This window comes from Amphibalanus amphitrite, unplaced genomic scaffold (genome assembly GCF_019059575.1).
Source record: "Amphibalanus amphitrite isolate SeventyFive unplaced genomic scaffold, NRLGWU_Aamphi_draft 000607F_arrow, whole genome shotgun sequence".
Lineage (NCBI taxonomy): Eukaryota > Metazoa > Arthropoda > Thecostraca > Balanomorpha > Balanidae > Amphibalanus > Amphibalanus amphitrite.
Genome location: NW_024882101.1, coordinates 296725 through 314519, shown reverse-complemented (window position 1 = coordinate 314519; position 17795 = coordinate 296725). Strand labels below are relative to the sequence as shown.

Genomic DNA, 17795 nt, shown 5'->3' with positions numbered 1-17795 from the left:
TTCAGGAAGACCTGCCGATTCGAGTAATATGTAACATGACCTCTTTCAACCAGCTTCGTGATCTGGGGGGAGCTGACCTGCCCTTGACCCGAGGTCAACACCTCACGTTGACCTCACCCGAACAAAAAGTATAGGTACCATTCGACGCGCCTGAGCGAGGCGAACACGATGATGCCAAAATCGCGGCTCTCCGACAGTGGCGGCGGATTCGATTTTGGCGTGGGGGGGGGGCAAGATCCCAGTCGAGATGATGTCATAGGCGGATCCAGAAAGACGTTTCCGACACTGTAGGGGACATACCCCCCGAAAAAGTGTCCCAAATCCAAAAACTCCTCGGATTCCGATTCCTTACGGATCTACTGCTGAACAGTATGAAGCAAAAAAAAAAAAAAAAAATCCTGATAAAAGTGTTATTATTAGGAAACATAAGGTACACTTTGTCTATTTCGGGCGATGCAGGGGCCAGGGGAGGGAGAGTAAATATTTGCTTTAAATGCCCGCTCCCTGGATCCGCCAGTGGACGATGTAACGCTTTTCGTATCGCTGTATTAGAAAAAAAAGTTTCAATGGGAAAAGTTGTGCCATAACCCGATCGCATATTAGATGTTGAAGAACGGTTCCAAACCTTTTGAAGTAGGCGAGCGCTTTCCTTCAATGAGGTAACTCGTTAGCATTTCCTCTGTTCATTTTACGTTCGATTTCCGTTTAACCTTCCTTTAAAAAGTATTTCTGAGACAGATATCAACTAGCTCACAGCGGGAGGAGAGCGCTCAAACATTCAGAGACAGTCGGTCGCATCTAAACCTATTGGGACAGCGATCCGCCAGAAACCCTCCCCAAGGCAGTAGCTCGCCAACTAAGCCCACCGAGACGGGCTGTCTCGATGGGTTTATACAGTTAGCCTACACCAAGGCTTAACTAAGGCCCAAATGCTCGTCAAGCTGGGAACGGAGGGCTGAGGTGAGGGAGCGTGGCGGTGGGCTGGGGTGAAGGAACGGTGGACTGAAACGAGAATCCAGAAGCTCTGGGTAGGGCGTTTCTTTTAGGGTGCGCTGACTGCGGTAAGGTCCAAATTATCACACCAAATTTTGCCACGACATCTACCGATTCAGGCACTCGAGAATCAGCGGTCAGTGATATCTGCAAGAGCATTTCCAACCCAGATTCAGCCTGGTGTCAGGGTGCCTCAGGTGGCTTTAATTAAAGTTGCACATACCTCAGTGCAGCCAGTCTGTCGCCGAAACCATTCGGAACAGACTTCAACAAAAAGTGAGACAAGGTTAGTGCTATCGTTATAAAAGTGCCATTATAGCCTTAGGCCCCGTTGGCTTGACCCACCGGAAGGTGGTAGTTATCGGACGCTGCGGGGCATACTCATTTTTCCAAAATGCCTCAGAGGATTTCGCTTTCGTGTTCATAGGCGGCGGAACGGGGAGCGCACCGGGGCACCGTGCCCCCCTTTGATTTTGGCATTTTAACGTTAGCGCTATGGGCGTTGCATGGAAAGAATGGGACCAAAAGTCGGCAGGCCCTTAATTGAAGGTGTTCCGCCGCTACTGTTCGTGTTTGATGCTCTTTATTCTATAGTCAGCCTTTAGACAGAGGGGGGCCACTAATGATCAGTGCCCTAACCCTCAAAAGTTTCCAACACTAATTTTTACTTTTTTAATAGTGAAAACTGAAATAAAGCGGATACTGAACTGTGAACATCCAGTTTTTACACTGGCCCCACACAAGCCTCCGAATGCCCAAAGCAGATCTCTGATGACTGGCCTTTGGGTGTCATACCATACCGTGCATTGGTCAATGTCGTCAATGTGTACGACCTCGGCGTTTACCATTTTATGCGCTGGAAACTGTTGCGCTCGAAGAAATCAGGGGAGTGGCTTATTATGAGCGCTCATCAGTCCTAACTACCCGCAAGCGAATGGCTAGCCATTCCGTCTCCGCTCGCTTGCGATTTGGCATTTATGTAGGTACAAAATAGAGGCAAACGACCACTGAAGGTATGAGTTGCGTCTCTTGCACGCATCTATAAATCGAATCTGAAAAGACAAAACAAAATGATATAAAGCGGAAATGGTTAGCATTTACACATATTCAAAAGGCACCGTTGGACAAACTGTAGGAGCGCATAGCTGCAATATCAGGTTATGGAAATTTTCCTCATGTTTAGGGCACAATATGGAGGGGCAAGAATATACGTTTGCCCCTCCTCCAAAAGTTTCTTAGGGAACGATGCCTCCTCTGCCACCCCGTATCCGTCGCTCCTGAAGCGGTCACTGAAGGCCTGGGTTTCCGCTGCGTCACGTTGACGCTTATAAAGCCTCCAAAACTAGGTTGAAGAGAGGAAAACTTCAATTGAACGTGAACGCTTGCCATTTAAGAAAGGCAACGTATGATAAAGTTATGGGCATCTGGTTACATCTTCAGATGATCGAACAGAATAATCAGGTACATGGTTTCTTGTCTAAGCTTTGTCACAAATTATGGGGGGCAAAAAGATACTTTTGCCCCCCCACGAGTTTGCCAGGGGGCAGCTGCCCCCCTGCCCCCCGAATCCGCCGCCCCTGCTCTCCGACCGTTTTTTTTTTTTTTTGCGAAGTTATGAAAAACTGAACCCTGGCCCTTGGTCACTTGACCTGACCTCATGAGACCTTAAAATCGGGTACCAGTCCCTGCGTCTTGTAACGGCGCACACGCTTGTTTTTCCGCGACGCTCTAGCTTCATCAGGGGCGAAACGGCGAGAGGGAAATCGTACCAACCCCCCCCCCCCCCCCCCGGCCGGCGCGTATGTAGAAAACCAATAGGTCCGGCGAGGGTTAATGTATCATTGAATGGGAACATGCAACATATGTATATTTGAGCTTGCACCGTGCTCAGAAAGGTTCAGAACAGCCGTTTTCGCGACGGTTGATCGAAAGCGCCAAACTTGACCAAAGCTCAAGGAACCTACCCTGAAAATTCCATGAACCTGACCCAAATGACCTTAGACCTGTAACCTTTTTGGGGGGACCATGTCAGGGTGGCCATAAAACATGCATCGCACAACCCTAGTAAATAGTAAAGTTGGTTCATGTGCTGACCCTTGGTGACCTGACCTGTGATCTGACATGGTATTATCAGTGACCTCTAATAGCAACATATATGTACTAGGCAACGTACGCCCTATTTTTAACGTACGCGAAACATTTTATCTTTGACCTGACCTGTGACGTCATCGGTGACCCCGAGGTCAATGAAGTTGGAGTTCCGTCGACAAATTTGACAGGGCTATCGAACATCGTTTGAATGTTACGGATCCGTCCAGTAGTTTCGGAGATACGGGAGGGGCAAAAAAATGACCCCCCGCCCCCCCCCCCCCCCCACCGCGCGGAAGGTGGCCGGGAGGACCACTGCCTGCCGGGTTGATGAGAGCCTGAATGAGAGAGAATGTTTTTAGGCGAGCTTTTAAGGAATTCAAAAAAAACACACAAAATGAAATCATGTTACAAATTAATTGCTTACCTCAGGAATGAAATCAGCAAGGAAAGAACAGCAATATTTTTAACCAGTAAAACGCGTTTTGGGGCGACCAACGGAGCGAGCGAGAGGGTGGGCCTTGGACAAGCGAATTTGCAAGGGACACCTCCAACTAACTTGTGCACTGCACCCTACCAACCGGTCCCTAGCGATGTGCCAAATTTGAGCGCAATCGGCCTAGCCGTTCTCGAGATCTGGAAGCGGCACCCTGCACGTGCACACGTGCAAAATGGGTCACAACTGACTTTTGCACGGCACCCTACTAACTGGTCCCTAACCATGTACCAAATTTCAGCACAATCGGTTCAGCCGTTCTCGAGATCTGGAATCGACCCCTGCACGTGCGCACGTGCAGCAGCACCCCAACTGTGGCACATGGATATGCATTGCCTAGTGGGTGCCTACCTACATACCAACTTTCAGCGCAATCGGCCAAGTAGTTACCAAGATATTGCAACAATTGCAAAACTGACACCTCTTCGTTTTGCACGTGGCACGTGCATAAGCGGTCACCCACATGCATCGAGAATAGTCCAATACTTGGTAGAAGGAATGAAGCTACCCTAGAAAAATCATCGAATGTAAATCGGTCAAGTGGTTGCTGAGATATAAGCCTCGCAAAAGCGTAACCACGGCCGGCCGGCCGCTCATACTCAGAAATTTCCGTTAAAGGGACCCTCCCACCTTAACATTAGATTTGAGTTGAGATAGCCAAAATGGGGTCCCTGGCTCACAATTACCGGTTTCGGCACTCACAACATCGAGAAATGCCTTAAATCGGAAATATTGAATTTCAAAATTGCAGCATTTTGATTCAGAGGGGCTAATGCTTAGGAATACCCCTCTGAATATGTGACGTCAGCGCAAATATCTAACGATTTTTAAATGTTTGACTAAAACGTTTTGTAGCACGCGGTGGTATATGCTATTTGCGCGCAACATCTGCCGCAAACGCCGCACTTCTAAAATAAAGTCGCTAGAAACAGCGGAGATCCCAAAAAAGTAAACAAAAGTAAAAGTCTAATATCTTGAAAACCGGTGAATATTTTTCGGTGAAATTTGGTAGATATTCGTTTTCGCTCTTTCTGAACCGAGCGACATCACTTTAATGCCAATTCATAAACTTTTTTGAAGGTGGGAGGGTCCCTTTAATCTACGAAAGACTACGCTTGCTTCGCTCGCTACGTATTAATTTCTTCAGACTAACAATGCCTCAGCCATATTGGCACGCTACTGGCTGAAAATAAGTTGCTTAAAAAGACCCACTGAATCGCCACGATTTTAAGTGCATGTCATCTCTATGTATATAAGATCTCTATGGTCCGAGAGACATCGAACGCGGGGTTAGTCTTGTCCTTCTCCTTGGTCCCCCACCCCCACCCATAACTTGCATGTCCAGAGATGCAGATGCTTCTTCAATTTGAGCTGCATCCCATGACAATATGTTGCAGCTCCCAAAGCTGATATTTTTTTTACTGCTGATTTTTATCGTCTCAATCTACTATGCATTTCAGACCCCATGAGACCCTGTTTTTCGGCGATAATTTATTTAATAATTATCCGATTGGCTTCAAATTTTCGCATAGCACATTTCAGCTCAAGCGCCAATTTTCGCTAATATGGTCTCTTAACAAAATATCAATTGTTAGGGTACTTGTCGTTGCCTCGTAATGTTAAAATCAGCTCCGTAAATCCGTCAGTGGAGTAGAGGCTATCCGAACGTAGGCGTGACGTCACAGGCACGTGACCATTAAGCTCCGCCCTCCCGGCGGACGGAGCGGTGATCTTGGCCGGTCAGTCGGATCAGGCTGGCACGGTCCGCCGACATCAAAACAACGGTGCGTCAGCTGATTATTGTTCCTCCGATTCAGGAGAAATTATTAACGCGGGAACGCCGGCGCTAAATAAAGGCGGTAGGATTCACGGCTTCGCATGATCGTGTGCAATATTTTTTTATAGTATCAAGCGAGGGGTATTGCTGGAGTTTTGCAAATAAATATTTTGTTCTCAGTTTGGCTATGCGATCGTGAACACTTTATTATCATAGATACGATATGAAACAGGATAAACAGGCCAACCCAAGGCTTATGTAGGCCAACCTTAGACTTCGCATAGCCATGGACATTGCGTAGGAAGGTTTAGGTACTCGCCGATCGTACCACGATACCACGGGCAAGATATCAGACTTTTGGGAGTTTTGTGTCGCTGAAATGTATTTTAAGTGCTAAGAAGGAAAATAATTCAATTTAATGATGTCATGGACAATGGACATTTAGCCATTCCAAGCATATAATTTGCCTGGCTTCGACAACCAGATAGCCAGGTTTATTTCAAGAGCTTCTAAAGAGGTAGTGGATTTAATATCGTTTCTATTACATTTATTTGATAATCCTACATATCAGTAAACCTGCCACGCTATCATTCTCGGCGAGCGAAGCGATTACCGGCACATCGTACCAATGCCAATGCAGCGTCGAGCGTCCGATGGTTTACGATAGGAATTATAACAATAGTTTTAAACTAGCGCTTTTTAGAACCATGGTCCGAAATGGTAATTCAAAGAACCTCTTCCCCTTTCAACTCACCTGAAAAAGCTGCTTTCGTGTACCACCCAGCACCCGTTTCGTAGATATATCAAAATCATAACCGGAGGCGAAGATTATCTTTATGATCTACCACGATTCGTGGGGCTGACTAGTACCGACGGGGATCCCACAAACACGACGGTCACATTCATTAAGCATGATGTACGGCGTAAAGCACCACAACTCGGCCCCAAAAGCGCAACCTTCTGAGATATCTTATATTTAGTTTCAATGCTGGTACTGGTGCAGTTTCAATGCTGGTACTCTGCTCATTTCTGTTCAATGAAGTTATTTCTCGCTTAAATGCGCCTCACATTAATCGTGTGCTGTGCTCCACAATCATTGCGCCGCGCGCTCTTCCTTCTTATCGGCCCCCTTGAGATCGTATCCATCAATATCTATTTGCTTCTAAGTTCTAATGACTTGTAGAGAAACAATTTTAGAGCGTTTAACAAAATAATTGCATAACGAGCGATGGGAAAAGCCCAATCGTCCAACTCATAAAAAAAAACTTTGGGACACAAACAACTGGAAACTGTTGGTAGTTGGTACTTTCGCGCATAGGCGGCGGAACGGGGAGGGCACCGGGGCACCGTGCCCCCCTTTGATTTTGGCATTTTAACAATGGGCTCTATGGGCGTTACATGGAAAGAATGGGACCAAAAGTCGGCAGTGCCCCCCCCCCCCCCTTCCCCAGTTGAGCTGGGCGCAGGTACTAAATGGCATCAAAGGAAATCCTATATTCATCTCGCCGCATTTAAACGCACCAATCGAAAGACGACAGCGTGACCGCGCTGACAGGCAATCAACCTGGCCACATAAAACTAGCTAGTGCAAGGAAGATGTCTATATAAACCACTGGACCATGCAAAGCGTTCAGTAAATAAAATACGAGTAAAGATGACGCGTTTGAGGGCAGACTGGCCAAACAGTGACGTTACACGCGGATCTCAACACTGCACAACACATTCATCAAAAAAGATCTCGTGGATCCCTATATACGTCATAACTAGCCCTAGTACGGGGGTATATAGCCATGGACGTAAATGGCCGGCTTAAGGCACAGGATCCCAATTGTCATCCCCATTACGTGGTCCCCAGAAGTCGCCAGGCCGAGAGCTAATGGCAGTTAAGCACATCTTACACGTGCCGACAAACGTGACACAATGAATCCAATAATGAGTCCGCTAATAAGCCTGCCTAATTCTGCATGTAGGCTGCTATTTACCACCACGGCGGAAGGCTAAAACGCATCCATACAGCTCAACATAGGTGTCAATTTCCGCCGGGTTGGGGGTGCTCAAGCTCTTTAGATTCCCCGCCGGCTCGGCTGGCTTGGCTTTGGAGCCCCAACAGACGGTGCGGGTCAAGGTCACCGCTAAGGCAGCGGCGGATTTGCTGCGCCCGGGCAGTGGGCACCCTCAATTCGGTGAAAATCGACACCCATGCAGCTCAACATGACAAAACGCTGCATACAAGCGCACGTCCTCGCATTTAATTGACGCATTTAACTGCGTCACTAACCTCGTACACTGTACAACACTGGTGAGATGACTGTCCGAAGGAAACTGCCGACTTTGGCTGGCAACATTCAGGGTTGGTGACTTATGTACTGAGTTCGGCTGGCTGACGGCGATGTGACTTCAGGACCGGTTGATGAACGGGCCATCCTAGCCCCATACTACAGGAGCCCAGCTGGTCTTGGCGAGCGGCGGCGACTGGACGAGGCTGGACCCCTACTACAGGAGCCCAGCTGGTGCTGACGAGCGGCGGTTACTGGACGAACGGGTCAGCCTGGACCCCTATTGCAGGAGTCCGGCTGGTCTTGGCGAGCGGCGACGACTGGACGAGGCTGGACTCCTACTGCAGGAGTCGAGCTGGTCCTGTCGAGGAAATAGTTCACATTTAACATGGGATTTTAAACTGAGATAGCAGTCTGATAGAGCAGATTTGTGTATGCCTTATATTTGAACCGTTTGAGATATTCACCTTTTATCAGTGAATATTGGTGCTTAAATTAATGTTCTAGTGCTCATTTACAGCAAGCAGAAACCTCTTCAACACACACAGTGGCCAATCAGCGATGAGAGCACTTACAGGAGCAGAATCCCTTGCAGCTGATAGGTTGTTCAGCTGTAAGTGTTCATAACTCTAATCATTAAAATAATGAAATCCCTTTAGAAGAAGTGTGTAATTCCAAGTTAGAATACATTTAAATTTTATTCATCACATTTTTAACACACCTTTTTAAATTTTATTTATCAAGTTACTCACAGAAGGTGAACAATTTCTTTTAACACTTACCTTGCTTCAATGGTGACATGTAGCTCTTGCAGCAGAGAAGGCACAGCATTTGGCTGCAACTTCAAATATTTACTTGTTGCTATCAATTATTCAGTTTTGAAATGCATACAGGTAGGTACAATGAATCTTGGGTTCTCCTGTAAGAATGCCGACCGCAGAAGCAGAAGTTCATCCAAAGCTTGCGCCTGAAAAAGGGCCAGGTTTAATTATCATTATACCATAATCACATTTATGCCTAATTTGTAAGAAATAGGTTTAGGTTAGCAGAAATAGGTAAGGTTTTGACTAGACCCCCTGGGCCCTGGGTCACAACAGGAGATGACCCCCGTGATTGGTGGGACCACCAGGCACCAGCACTGGCACAGTCCGTTCTGACCACCGCACACCTATCAGCCACATTTAAAATGCACTACACTACATCCCCCACCACCTGACCACACCAGACCAAATCTGCACCGCGCTACACAAAATCCGCACTGCACCAAACTAAATCCACGCCACACCAAAGCCTCACCAGCCGGACAAGCCAGCACAGACGAGATCTTGTCGAAATTGCCATGCTTTGCAGAGTGCATACTGGCCTACCTGAACCTGACCTTACCCAGCATATGAGCCTGACTGTCCTTAGCACTGGGAGCTCATTGAGACCAGGCCCCACAAGCCTAGTGGCCTCCTGAAACCTGATTTCCATATGGGGTGAGCTATTTAAGAATGGTGATCGGATATCGAACGTGAGACAAGACAGCAATGAGCAGTGGGCGGTTCATGCAACCATAATCATGTTTCCTTACCACAAGTATCAAAGCAAAATCAAAAATAGCTACCTATCGAATTCAAATTTCACTGGAACCTCACCTGCATGGATCTTAAGTGAAAGGATTTTGATACATCTGCACGAAAGATACATCTTGATCCACTCATCTCAATCTTGTTTTTCTGCATCCAGGGCATGCAACACTTCTGGTCAAGGCCGTATATAGGACATCGCTTCTGGTATTTTTGGCACCACACTCGACTGCTGAGCTCAAATGCAAATTTGGATTGCAATCACGGTCATAAAATACTGAATATTGAATCGCAATGTATGTTCAGTCGATGTACCCCTCGTTCGATGTCTCTCAGACGACGAAGATTGTACGTCGTCCGGCCAATCCCGTTCTAGATCAACGGGGGCTCGGCTGCAATTATGGAATGTGATTGGCCGAATGGCGTAGAATCTTTGTCGTCCGAAAAACATCGAACAAGAGTAATGTCGCTACTGCGCCATTGTTGCATCGAATTCGCCCCATAGAAGCACGTGTTAAAGGGACCCTCCCACCTTCAAAAAAGTTTATGAATTGGCATGAAAGTGATGTCGCTCGGTTCAGAAAGAGCGAAAACGAATATCTACCAAATTTCACCGAAAAATATTCACCGGTTTTCAAGATATTAGACTTTTACTTTTGTTTACTTTTTGGGATCTCCGCTGTTTCTAGCGACTTTATTTTAGAAGTGCGGCGTTTGCGGCAGATGTTGCGCGCAAATAGCATATACCACCGCGTGCTACAAAACGTTTTAGTCAAACTTAATGACGGACGTTCGAAAGCCTGATGACGTCATCAGATTCCCGTAATGGTTAAGAGATAGGGACCAAGCTGGTCCCACCCTGCAAGTAAAGGGAAGAAATTTCTTGAATACCATAAAGCTGCGGGGGTTGCGACCAGGATAAATGGTGGTTTCTGAGCCTGGCCGCAAACTTGGCTATCTCAACTCAAAACTAATGTTAAGGTGGGAGGGTCCCTTTAACTCTCTCCCATAGGGCCCTGGGTTGACTCTCTCCATAGGGTCCTGGGTAAACTCTCCCTTTGTCTATTTTCTTTAAACGGGGATAGTTTGGACAACAAAATATTTTCGACCTCAAAAAAATTAAAACTTAATTTTTGATGTACCTCATTGATGCAAAACATCAGAAAAACATTAGAAATTAAGTCAAAGAAACCGATTATTTATAAATGGACAGCTGACGGCATGCCTCCCGTGTCCCCTGGCTTGAAGCTTCGGCTCCGTGTTACCTTAGTATTCTATGACCGTGAGTCGGATGCGTGGAGCCGACGGGGCAGTAGCCGCCGCACCCAAGGCCGTATGCCGGACCGGGCGGCTCGCATTGGACGTGGCTGGACGTGGCTGCCTTGCGGGTGCCGTTGCAGTAATGACGATACAGCAGAAACTATGGGCCTGTTCCAGCGCCTCCAGAAACCTCCAGAAAGCTCCAGAAAGCTCTAGAATCCTCCAGAGAGCGTTCCAGCGCCTCCAGAAAGCTCCAGAAAGCTCTCGCCAAAGCTCCAGAAACCTCCAGTAGCCTCCAGAGAGTTGAGAGGTCCAAATTTCTCTGGAGGCTCTGGTCTACAATTATGGTGCACATGTGACAATCACGAATGTAAACAAAGGACATTTGACTGATTATTTTACAACTTGAATGTAAAGAAAATTACAATGCTATAATTTTATTTATCTTTTTAACTAAAATTGAAAACAAATTTTGCGTTTCAAGAGAGAACAATCGTCATTCTTTTGGTATCTATGACGCTAATCTCCAGAAATCTCCAGATTGCGTTCCAGCGCCTCCAGTAAAACCTCTGGTAGAGCCTCCAGTCAAGAATTTCTTCTGGAGGCGCTGGAACAGGCCCTAGCGCTCGTTATTAGCGCACTAGCCTTCGGTATTGCATTTATCGCAAATTAACCTGCACCTTGTCAATCAATAAAGATATATCTACTTTAATACTAAGTTCAGGGCTAGTGACTGCATTTTTGCTTGATTGAACGTCATTAAAAAAGGCCGTTGATGTCAATTGACTGTGAGCTGATGCAAGACGTCGGTCAGCCCAAGGTCAGCCTACGTCAAATTTGCAAGACATGGTAAACAGTTACACCGTAGCATTTAAGAAGTCTGGTTAAAATATGAAATATGTCATCGGTGACAGAATAGTGGCACGACCTGACCATGAGGTAGGCGCCAGAATGTGCATTCATTCAGATATTGAGATAGTGCATGACTCAGCTCTCTATTTAATGTTGGTTCTGGGGAGGTTAATACCCTCATTTTGATTATTCTTCATATTCTGAGCTGGATCGGTGTTGATATACCAAAAAGAGAGAAGCGGTTACCAACTCCCCCAAATGAAGAGCAAGCTTTCGCTCAGGCACTTCCTGTCGATTCCATGTATGTTTCCAGTGCACGGCCCCCGTGCGACCTCTCCGCGGTGCTGCCGCCGACTGAGCCTGCATAGACACAGCGCGGTCACGGCCAGTGGGCGGAGCTTAGTTGGGCCCGGCGCAACGTGATTGGCCAGTGCTCCCATCCAATCCGCTGCGGTAGCGAACGAGCCTCTATCCGGGTGCAAAATCTAATTAGCATTACGAGCCAATGACAAGTGCTCTAAATAATTACATTTTGTTAAGAGACCATATTGATGAAAATCGGCGCTTGAGCTGAAATGTCTAATGTCAAAATTTGAAGCCAATTAGACAAAAACTGAAGAAATTATCGCCAAAAAACAGGGTCTCACGGGGTCTGAAATACATAGTAGTTGTAAGTTAGGTATCAATTTATTTTCTTATTTATGCTGTATTTTTCTGAAAATTGTTGAAATAGTTCTTTTCTCAGTTTGAACATGTCTTAACATTGATCCTCACTGCTTCCATGAATGGCCAGATTCCACATGTGACACTTACCAAATTATCTTAATTCTTCCAGGATGAAAAATGGATGCAGGAAGGAGTGACACAAAATATGATATAGTTTCTCCACAACATCCAGATGAAGCATGCAGTACAATTTCTCCCCAGATGCTTATGGAAGAATCTAATCATGCTGCTTTTGAAGATGTGGCAAGCTCAGACATGCAGCATACACAAGCACCACCTCAAAATCAGTTGGAGGCAGAATGCACTGAGCTGCTTTTGAACCAGCCATGTACAGAATACACTCAGCTCCTGGTAACTGATGCTACAGCTGATGAGCTGTGGCCTGTTGGTCTTTCCTCAGAGTTCATTGAGCAGTGTGTGCAGACACTAGATGTCATCCATGATTCCAGTACTCTTACAGAGGCTGAGGATGGTTTGGCATTGCTGGCCCCTAGCATGGTCTCAGTGGAGAGCTGGGACAGGATAATCTTTCAGGAAAATGTTCAGGAACCCATGTCACTGGAAAATTTGGAGGCCGGACATTTTCAGATGCTGGAAAATGAGCCAACAGAAGAAGACAGCCCACCCATGTCTGCCATTAGTGAGGCAGAGATAGACGCACAACATGATGCCACAGATTCTGTTCAGCCTCATGTGGTCCAGTGTACTCCAGAAACCCACCAAGCAGAAGTCAGGGACTGTTTCAGTGCCTCTGGTCAACTCCGACCATCGTCCTCTCCCATACCAGTGCCGACATCTTCCAGCTGGGCAGAGCGCCACGATGGTCCCTCCCCACTCCTGGGTCACCAGGTGTGTCAGGCACCAGTGGATATCCCTGCCAGCTCCGTATCCCGGGAGTTCAGCCACTCCCGTCTCCAGTATCCCGCGCCGTCAGAGGGTCGCGCCGTCTGGACGCCGCCGGCCGCGGCGCGACTCTCCGAGGTCGAGTGTGAGCTGACCGTCAGCGAGGAGACGGAGCAGGAGGTGGCGCCGCCGGGCAGCGTGCCGCCGTCCGGGGAGCCGACCCCCTACCAGGAGCACAACTACGACTACCCGCTGGAGCCGCTGGTGGCCGGCGAGGTGCGTCCCAGCGCCGACCACCAGTACGCCTCGCGGCCGGCCTCCCCGGGCGGCGACGCGTGCTCGGCCACCGACCACCGGTACGCCTACAGCCCGCCGGCGGCGCTCACTGAGGAGGACCTGATCCGCAGCATCTCGGACCAGCTCGGCCTGCCCCAGGACCACGGCTACTCGCAGCGACAGGGCCCAGCGGCGGCGCCCGCCGCTCCACAGTCGCCGCCGGCTCCGGCCGCTCCGAGCCAGAGCACGGAGCCGCCGCAGGAGCCGCCACAGGAGCGGGTCCCGGAGCCGAGTCTGGTGACGGAGTCTTGTCCGCCGGACTGGGAGCCGATGCTGGACGAGCCGGCCGGCCACTGGGTGGACCCTAACCTGGTGATGGGTCTCACCTCCGGGTGGCAGCGGGAAGAGGAGGTCGGTGCAGGGGACGAGGCTGAGGAAGGAACAGCGAACCTGCTGGACGGAGCCGACGCTGTGTTTCTTGACGAGGCTCTCTGGGAGTCGGGACTGGAGGTGTTGGATGAAGAGGGCGAGAAATACCTGGTCCTTGATGTGGTCCAACCGAGTGAAGAAGAGCTGAATGAGGCCACTCGTGTGGAGTGGCAGGATAGTGGTATAAGTGACGCTGAGCCGGCGCCCGTTGATAAGAAGACTTTGGCACCGGCAGGGACGCCCGCCCGTCCCGTCGGCTCCGTTCCAGCGGTCTCAGAATCCGACTCGGAGCTTACCCAGCTGTTGTGGGCCGTGGCTGGCTCCGCGCTGCTCTCCTCCGAGAGTGAGGTCCCGACGATAGAGGCTGAGCCGTCTCTGAGCTCGGTCCAGTCGCGGAAGTCTGACACAGAAGCTGAGGCTGAGGTGTTACACCTTCCCTTGACCGGTCAGTCAGATCGCACGGCCAACAAGTCAGCAACGTCCACTCTGGCAACTGATAACCTATCGGCACTCGCCGCTCTGGCCTCGGTTGCATCAAATGTCTTGGATGATTTCCCGGTCGAAACGTCGTGCGCTCCGCCGACCGAGCTCGTGGAGGCAGGTACAATCACGGACCCTCCACCGTTGCAGGATGCCGCCTGTGCTCCGCTACACCCCCAGAGTACTCCATTCGAAACTGCGGTCTCGTCCGCCATGTCTTACGGCCGCGACTGGTCAGCCGAAGCTGCAGAGTCCATAACCGCTGCGGCAGTATCACAGTGCCCAGACGCGACAGCGCCAGCACAGTTACAGCCCGCACGATCAGCAGCTCCTTCTGTGACCAAGACACCACCGTGCCTCTCCACCAACATAGTTATCTCTCGGCCTGCGGCCGATGACCTCTCTCCGCCGCGACTGCCGGAGCGTGACCCGGCGACCGCGGTGCTCGCCTGGCTGAGGCAGCGCGCCGCCGCCCAGCAGCCGGTGACCCGGGCCGGCCTGAGCGCCGAGCTGGCCGCTCTGCTCGGCCCCGACGGCCGCCGCCGGCTGTCTAAGGACGGCTCCTACCTGGCGCTGTGGCTCGACAGACTGGCCTCTGTGCAGGGGAAGAGAGTCACTGAGAATGGCTCCGGGGGAAAACCGGTGCGGATAGGTTACCCGCCCCAGTTCAAACTGCTGCTGCTGCGGTTCGTCGAGTTCATGACGGCGGAGGAGGTGGCTGCTGCGTTCTGCGTGCCGCTGGCCGTCGTCTACAAGTGGCGCGCGGCTCGGCGGCAGCTTGCCGGAATGGCTGCCTCGGCAGCCGTGTGTGTGAGAGCCAAGGGCGGCGGCAAGAAGCGGCGCCCCACGGAAGTGGACGCCGAGTTCGCCGACTGGCTGCGGCGCCGCCGGCGGGACACCGCCGCACCGCCCACCTACCAGGAGGTGCGGCGCGTGGCCCGACGGATGTACAAAGACGCCGGCCTGAGCGTGCCGCACAGCCGCCACTGGCAGCGTCAGGTGCCGGACGTGACGGACCGGCGCCGCGAGCACACCGCCGTCCGCTGGCTGCTGACCGAGTTCGAGCAGGGCCGCGCCACCAGCCGGCCGGCGCTAGCCGAGTACGGCCAGCAGCCGGGCGGCCAGTTTTGGGCGGCGCGGCTGCTGGCGCGCCACCGGCCGCTCGGCCGCCCGCTGGCCACCTGGCAGATGCAGCTGCCCGAGCTGCTGCTGGCGGAGGCAGAGCTGTGGGCCGGCAGGCTGCAGCCACCGCCGCCGCACGCAGTCGTCGTCATGGTGGACGTACCCATCTCAACCAGGCCAGGTACGGCGATGTTTTATGGGCGATTGTTTTTTATTGTAGTAAATTCACTCAATCTTCTGTTCTTTGTGTTATTGGTGTGTATCGTAGCATATGTGGTATACCTTTGCTTACCTACAAACTTCTTTCTGGTCCTGGCACTTAATTGCCATTTTACGCAAAGTGGCTCTTATTTCTGACATCAACGCCACGCATCCCCTTTATTTTCATTTTCAGCGCCGTGCGCCGTTTGGAGGTCGGAGGACTCGGAACATCTGGCCACACTGCTCATCAGCTGCACGCTGGAAGGATCCGTGCAGCCACCGATGCTCATAATGAAGGTTAGTAGTGCGGTATAGAGGCCTGCCGGACATGGCTCTGTGGTACAAATCTGGTAAACGAGCTGACTTTGCGTTTTAAAACGTCACTGATGTTTTTAGGAACGCCGATACTCATAACTCGCCATTGGTAGGTGCAACCTTGAACCTGAGCAGTCTGCTTGTGTTACACCCAGTTGTAGTGATTGTGTACTGTGTAGTGTGTTGTGTATTTGCATGGCGGCGACCGGTAGCTGTAGTGACTGAGTCGTATTTCAGGGCGGCGGCCGTCAGGTTTACTCGGACAGCAGCGGGCTGCTGACGGCTCAGCAGGAGGACGGACGGCTGGACGCCGCCCGCGCCGGCCTCTGGCTGCAGCTGGTCGGCTGCCGCGGCCCAGCGCAGCTGCTGCTGCTCAACAGCTGCTGCGCGCCGCGGCCCGAGCAGCTGCGCAGCCAGGCGGCCGCTGCCGGCCGGCGGGTGGCTCTGATACCGCCCGGACTGGCCGCCGCCGCCAACCCGCTCATGGCCAGCCGGCAGCGGCTGATGGTGAGCAGAGTCGAGGGAGCGTTGGAAATTGTACTGATCAGTGCATGCAATGCATACCTGACCCCCTTTCTTGTTCATCGGCACCGGCTGTGTGGTGCATGCGGGCGTGCATGATCTCCGGCCGTAGTGATGACTAATAACATGGCGACAGCACTTAAGATTCTCGGAATTTTCGTTTGCTAACTGGCTATGTTAGTGGATCAATTTGTGATTTAGTATATGTAATACCGCCAACCAGGTTCGGTGGCTGGCACTTTCGAGTGTCGTGTGATGCAGTTATGTCTCCTTGTGTCTGTGTCTCTAACGGTCGTGAGTCGTGACGTCCTGTAACCCCGGCCGCTCCTGTGTGTCCCCAGCTGGCGATAGCCACCGCGCTGAGCGAGGGCCGCTCTGACGCTGACCTGCTGGCGGCCGTGAGGGCACAGCTGGCCGACTGGGGCGACCCGGTACAGCTGCGACACGAGCTGGCCAGGGTGGAGCGGCTGTACCGGGCGCCGGGCGGCTGAGCGGCTGCGGGGACTGGCCTACCGACCCGGCACAGACCAGCAGCGGAGATAGAACTGGGAGGAGACACTAGCCGATCGTTAGCCCTGAGAACGATCCGGCACGGGGATGGCAGGCGTTTGGACTGCAGTGCGAAGAGATCAGAGTACCAGATCAGAAGGAGGATGGACTCCGGTTTGGGTCTCGAGATCCTAGAACAGCCTAGAGAGCTGATCTTCGAAAGAAGGTGAGTTAAAACTTGTAAGACTACGTAATACGTATCATGTATGTATGTATGTATGTATTGCCAGCAAAAGCCTTCGACATATAGCGTGGCAATTACGGCTTTCTTATTTCGCGGTCAAGTGTTGCTAACTGTAATTTCTGATGGCATATCTTTCATTTCTTTTTTCTTTTTCTCGTGCGTTGATTTTGTATGTCGGTGACTTACTGGAACCTACACAGGTTTGCCGGATGATGGAAACGGAAGGAGGTGCCCAGCTGACCTAGGAGGGAACCTCCGCCCCAGATGGGTCCAGAACTGCTCGAAACCAAAACTATCGGCTTTCGGCTAACCTGGACAGTGGACAACGCACGATCCCGGTAAGTTATAGGTTTATGAATCGCGAGTCGCTATAACAGACGCCTCTAGGTTCTGGTAGCAGTCTATGAGCCGTCCTGTGTTAGTTGGTGCTGTGTTATTGTTGTCATGGTTCTGTTGGCAATCTGTGGAGCGCTGATGACCACTGACCAGTGACCATGACTGTAGTCTGGGTATCGTTCAATCAACCTATATCTATCAACATCATCGTCATCGTCAGTTCTGTCTGTTGCCAGGTCCTCAGAGAGGCACGTCATGCAGCTGATACAAAGTCGTCTACCGGAACTGCCGACTGACAAGTGACATCGAGCTGCCATTTCTGCCAGTGACTCGCGGGTTCGCGTGAGCGTTTTTGAACTGTCGGAGGGTACGCGGGTTGAATTACTGTGTGCCAGTCGCGACACTGACATGTGGTGTGGTGGTAAATACATGATTCAATGAATGTCTGATAGATGTTTCACTCTTGGGCTGTAACGCTTTGGGCTCGGGAGAGGCGGAAACT

At 50.7% G+C, this 17795-nt stretch overlaps 1 protein-coding gene and 1 long non-coding RNA gene across 3 annotated transcripts in view; one reads left to right on the top strand and one right to left on the bottom strand.

The window, feature by feature from the left end:
* The window catches only part of LOC122394702, a 37203-nt gene extending 19473 nt beyond the window's left edge, over window positions 1–17730 (top strand). The window contains exons 2-7 of the mRNA XM_043391767.1: window positions 12146–15367; window positions 15581–15684; window positions 15940–16209; window positions 16566–16939; window positions 17158–17295; window positions 17530–17730. Of these exons, the coding sequence (XP_043247702.1) occupies window positions 12154–15367; window positions 15581–15684; window positions 15940–16209; window positions 16566–16715 (3738 nt within the window). The 5' untranslated portion in view covers window positions 12146–12153 and the 3' untranslated portion in view covers window positions 16716–16939; window positions 17158–17295; window positions 17530–17730. The remainder of the gene's footprint in view (window positions 1–12145; window positions 15368–15580; window positions 15685–15939; window positions 16210–16565; window positions 16940–17157; window positions 17296–17529) is intronic.
* Window positions 7188–9457, bottom strand: LOC122394706. Of its 2 annotated transcripts, none has more exons than XR_006258917.1 (3): window positions 9268–9457; window positions 8413–8597; window positions 7188–7991 (listed from the first exon to the last, which is right to left on the bottom strand). It is a non-coding gene; the product is annotated as an uncharacterized LOC122394706 (long non-coding RNA). The 2 variants fall into 2 exon arrangements; XR_006258918.1 differs by lacking the exon at window positions 9268–9457 and adding an exon at window positions 8726–8749.
* Window positions 17731–17795: the final 65 nt, after the last annotated feature.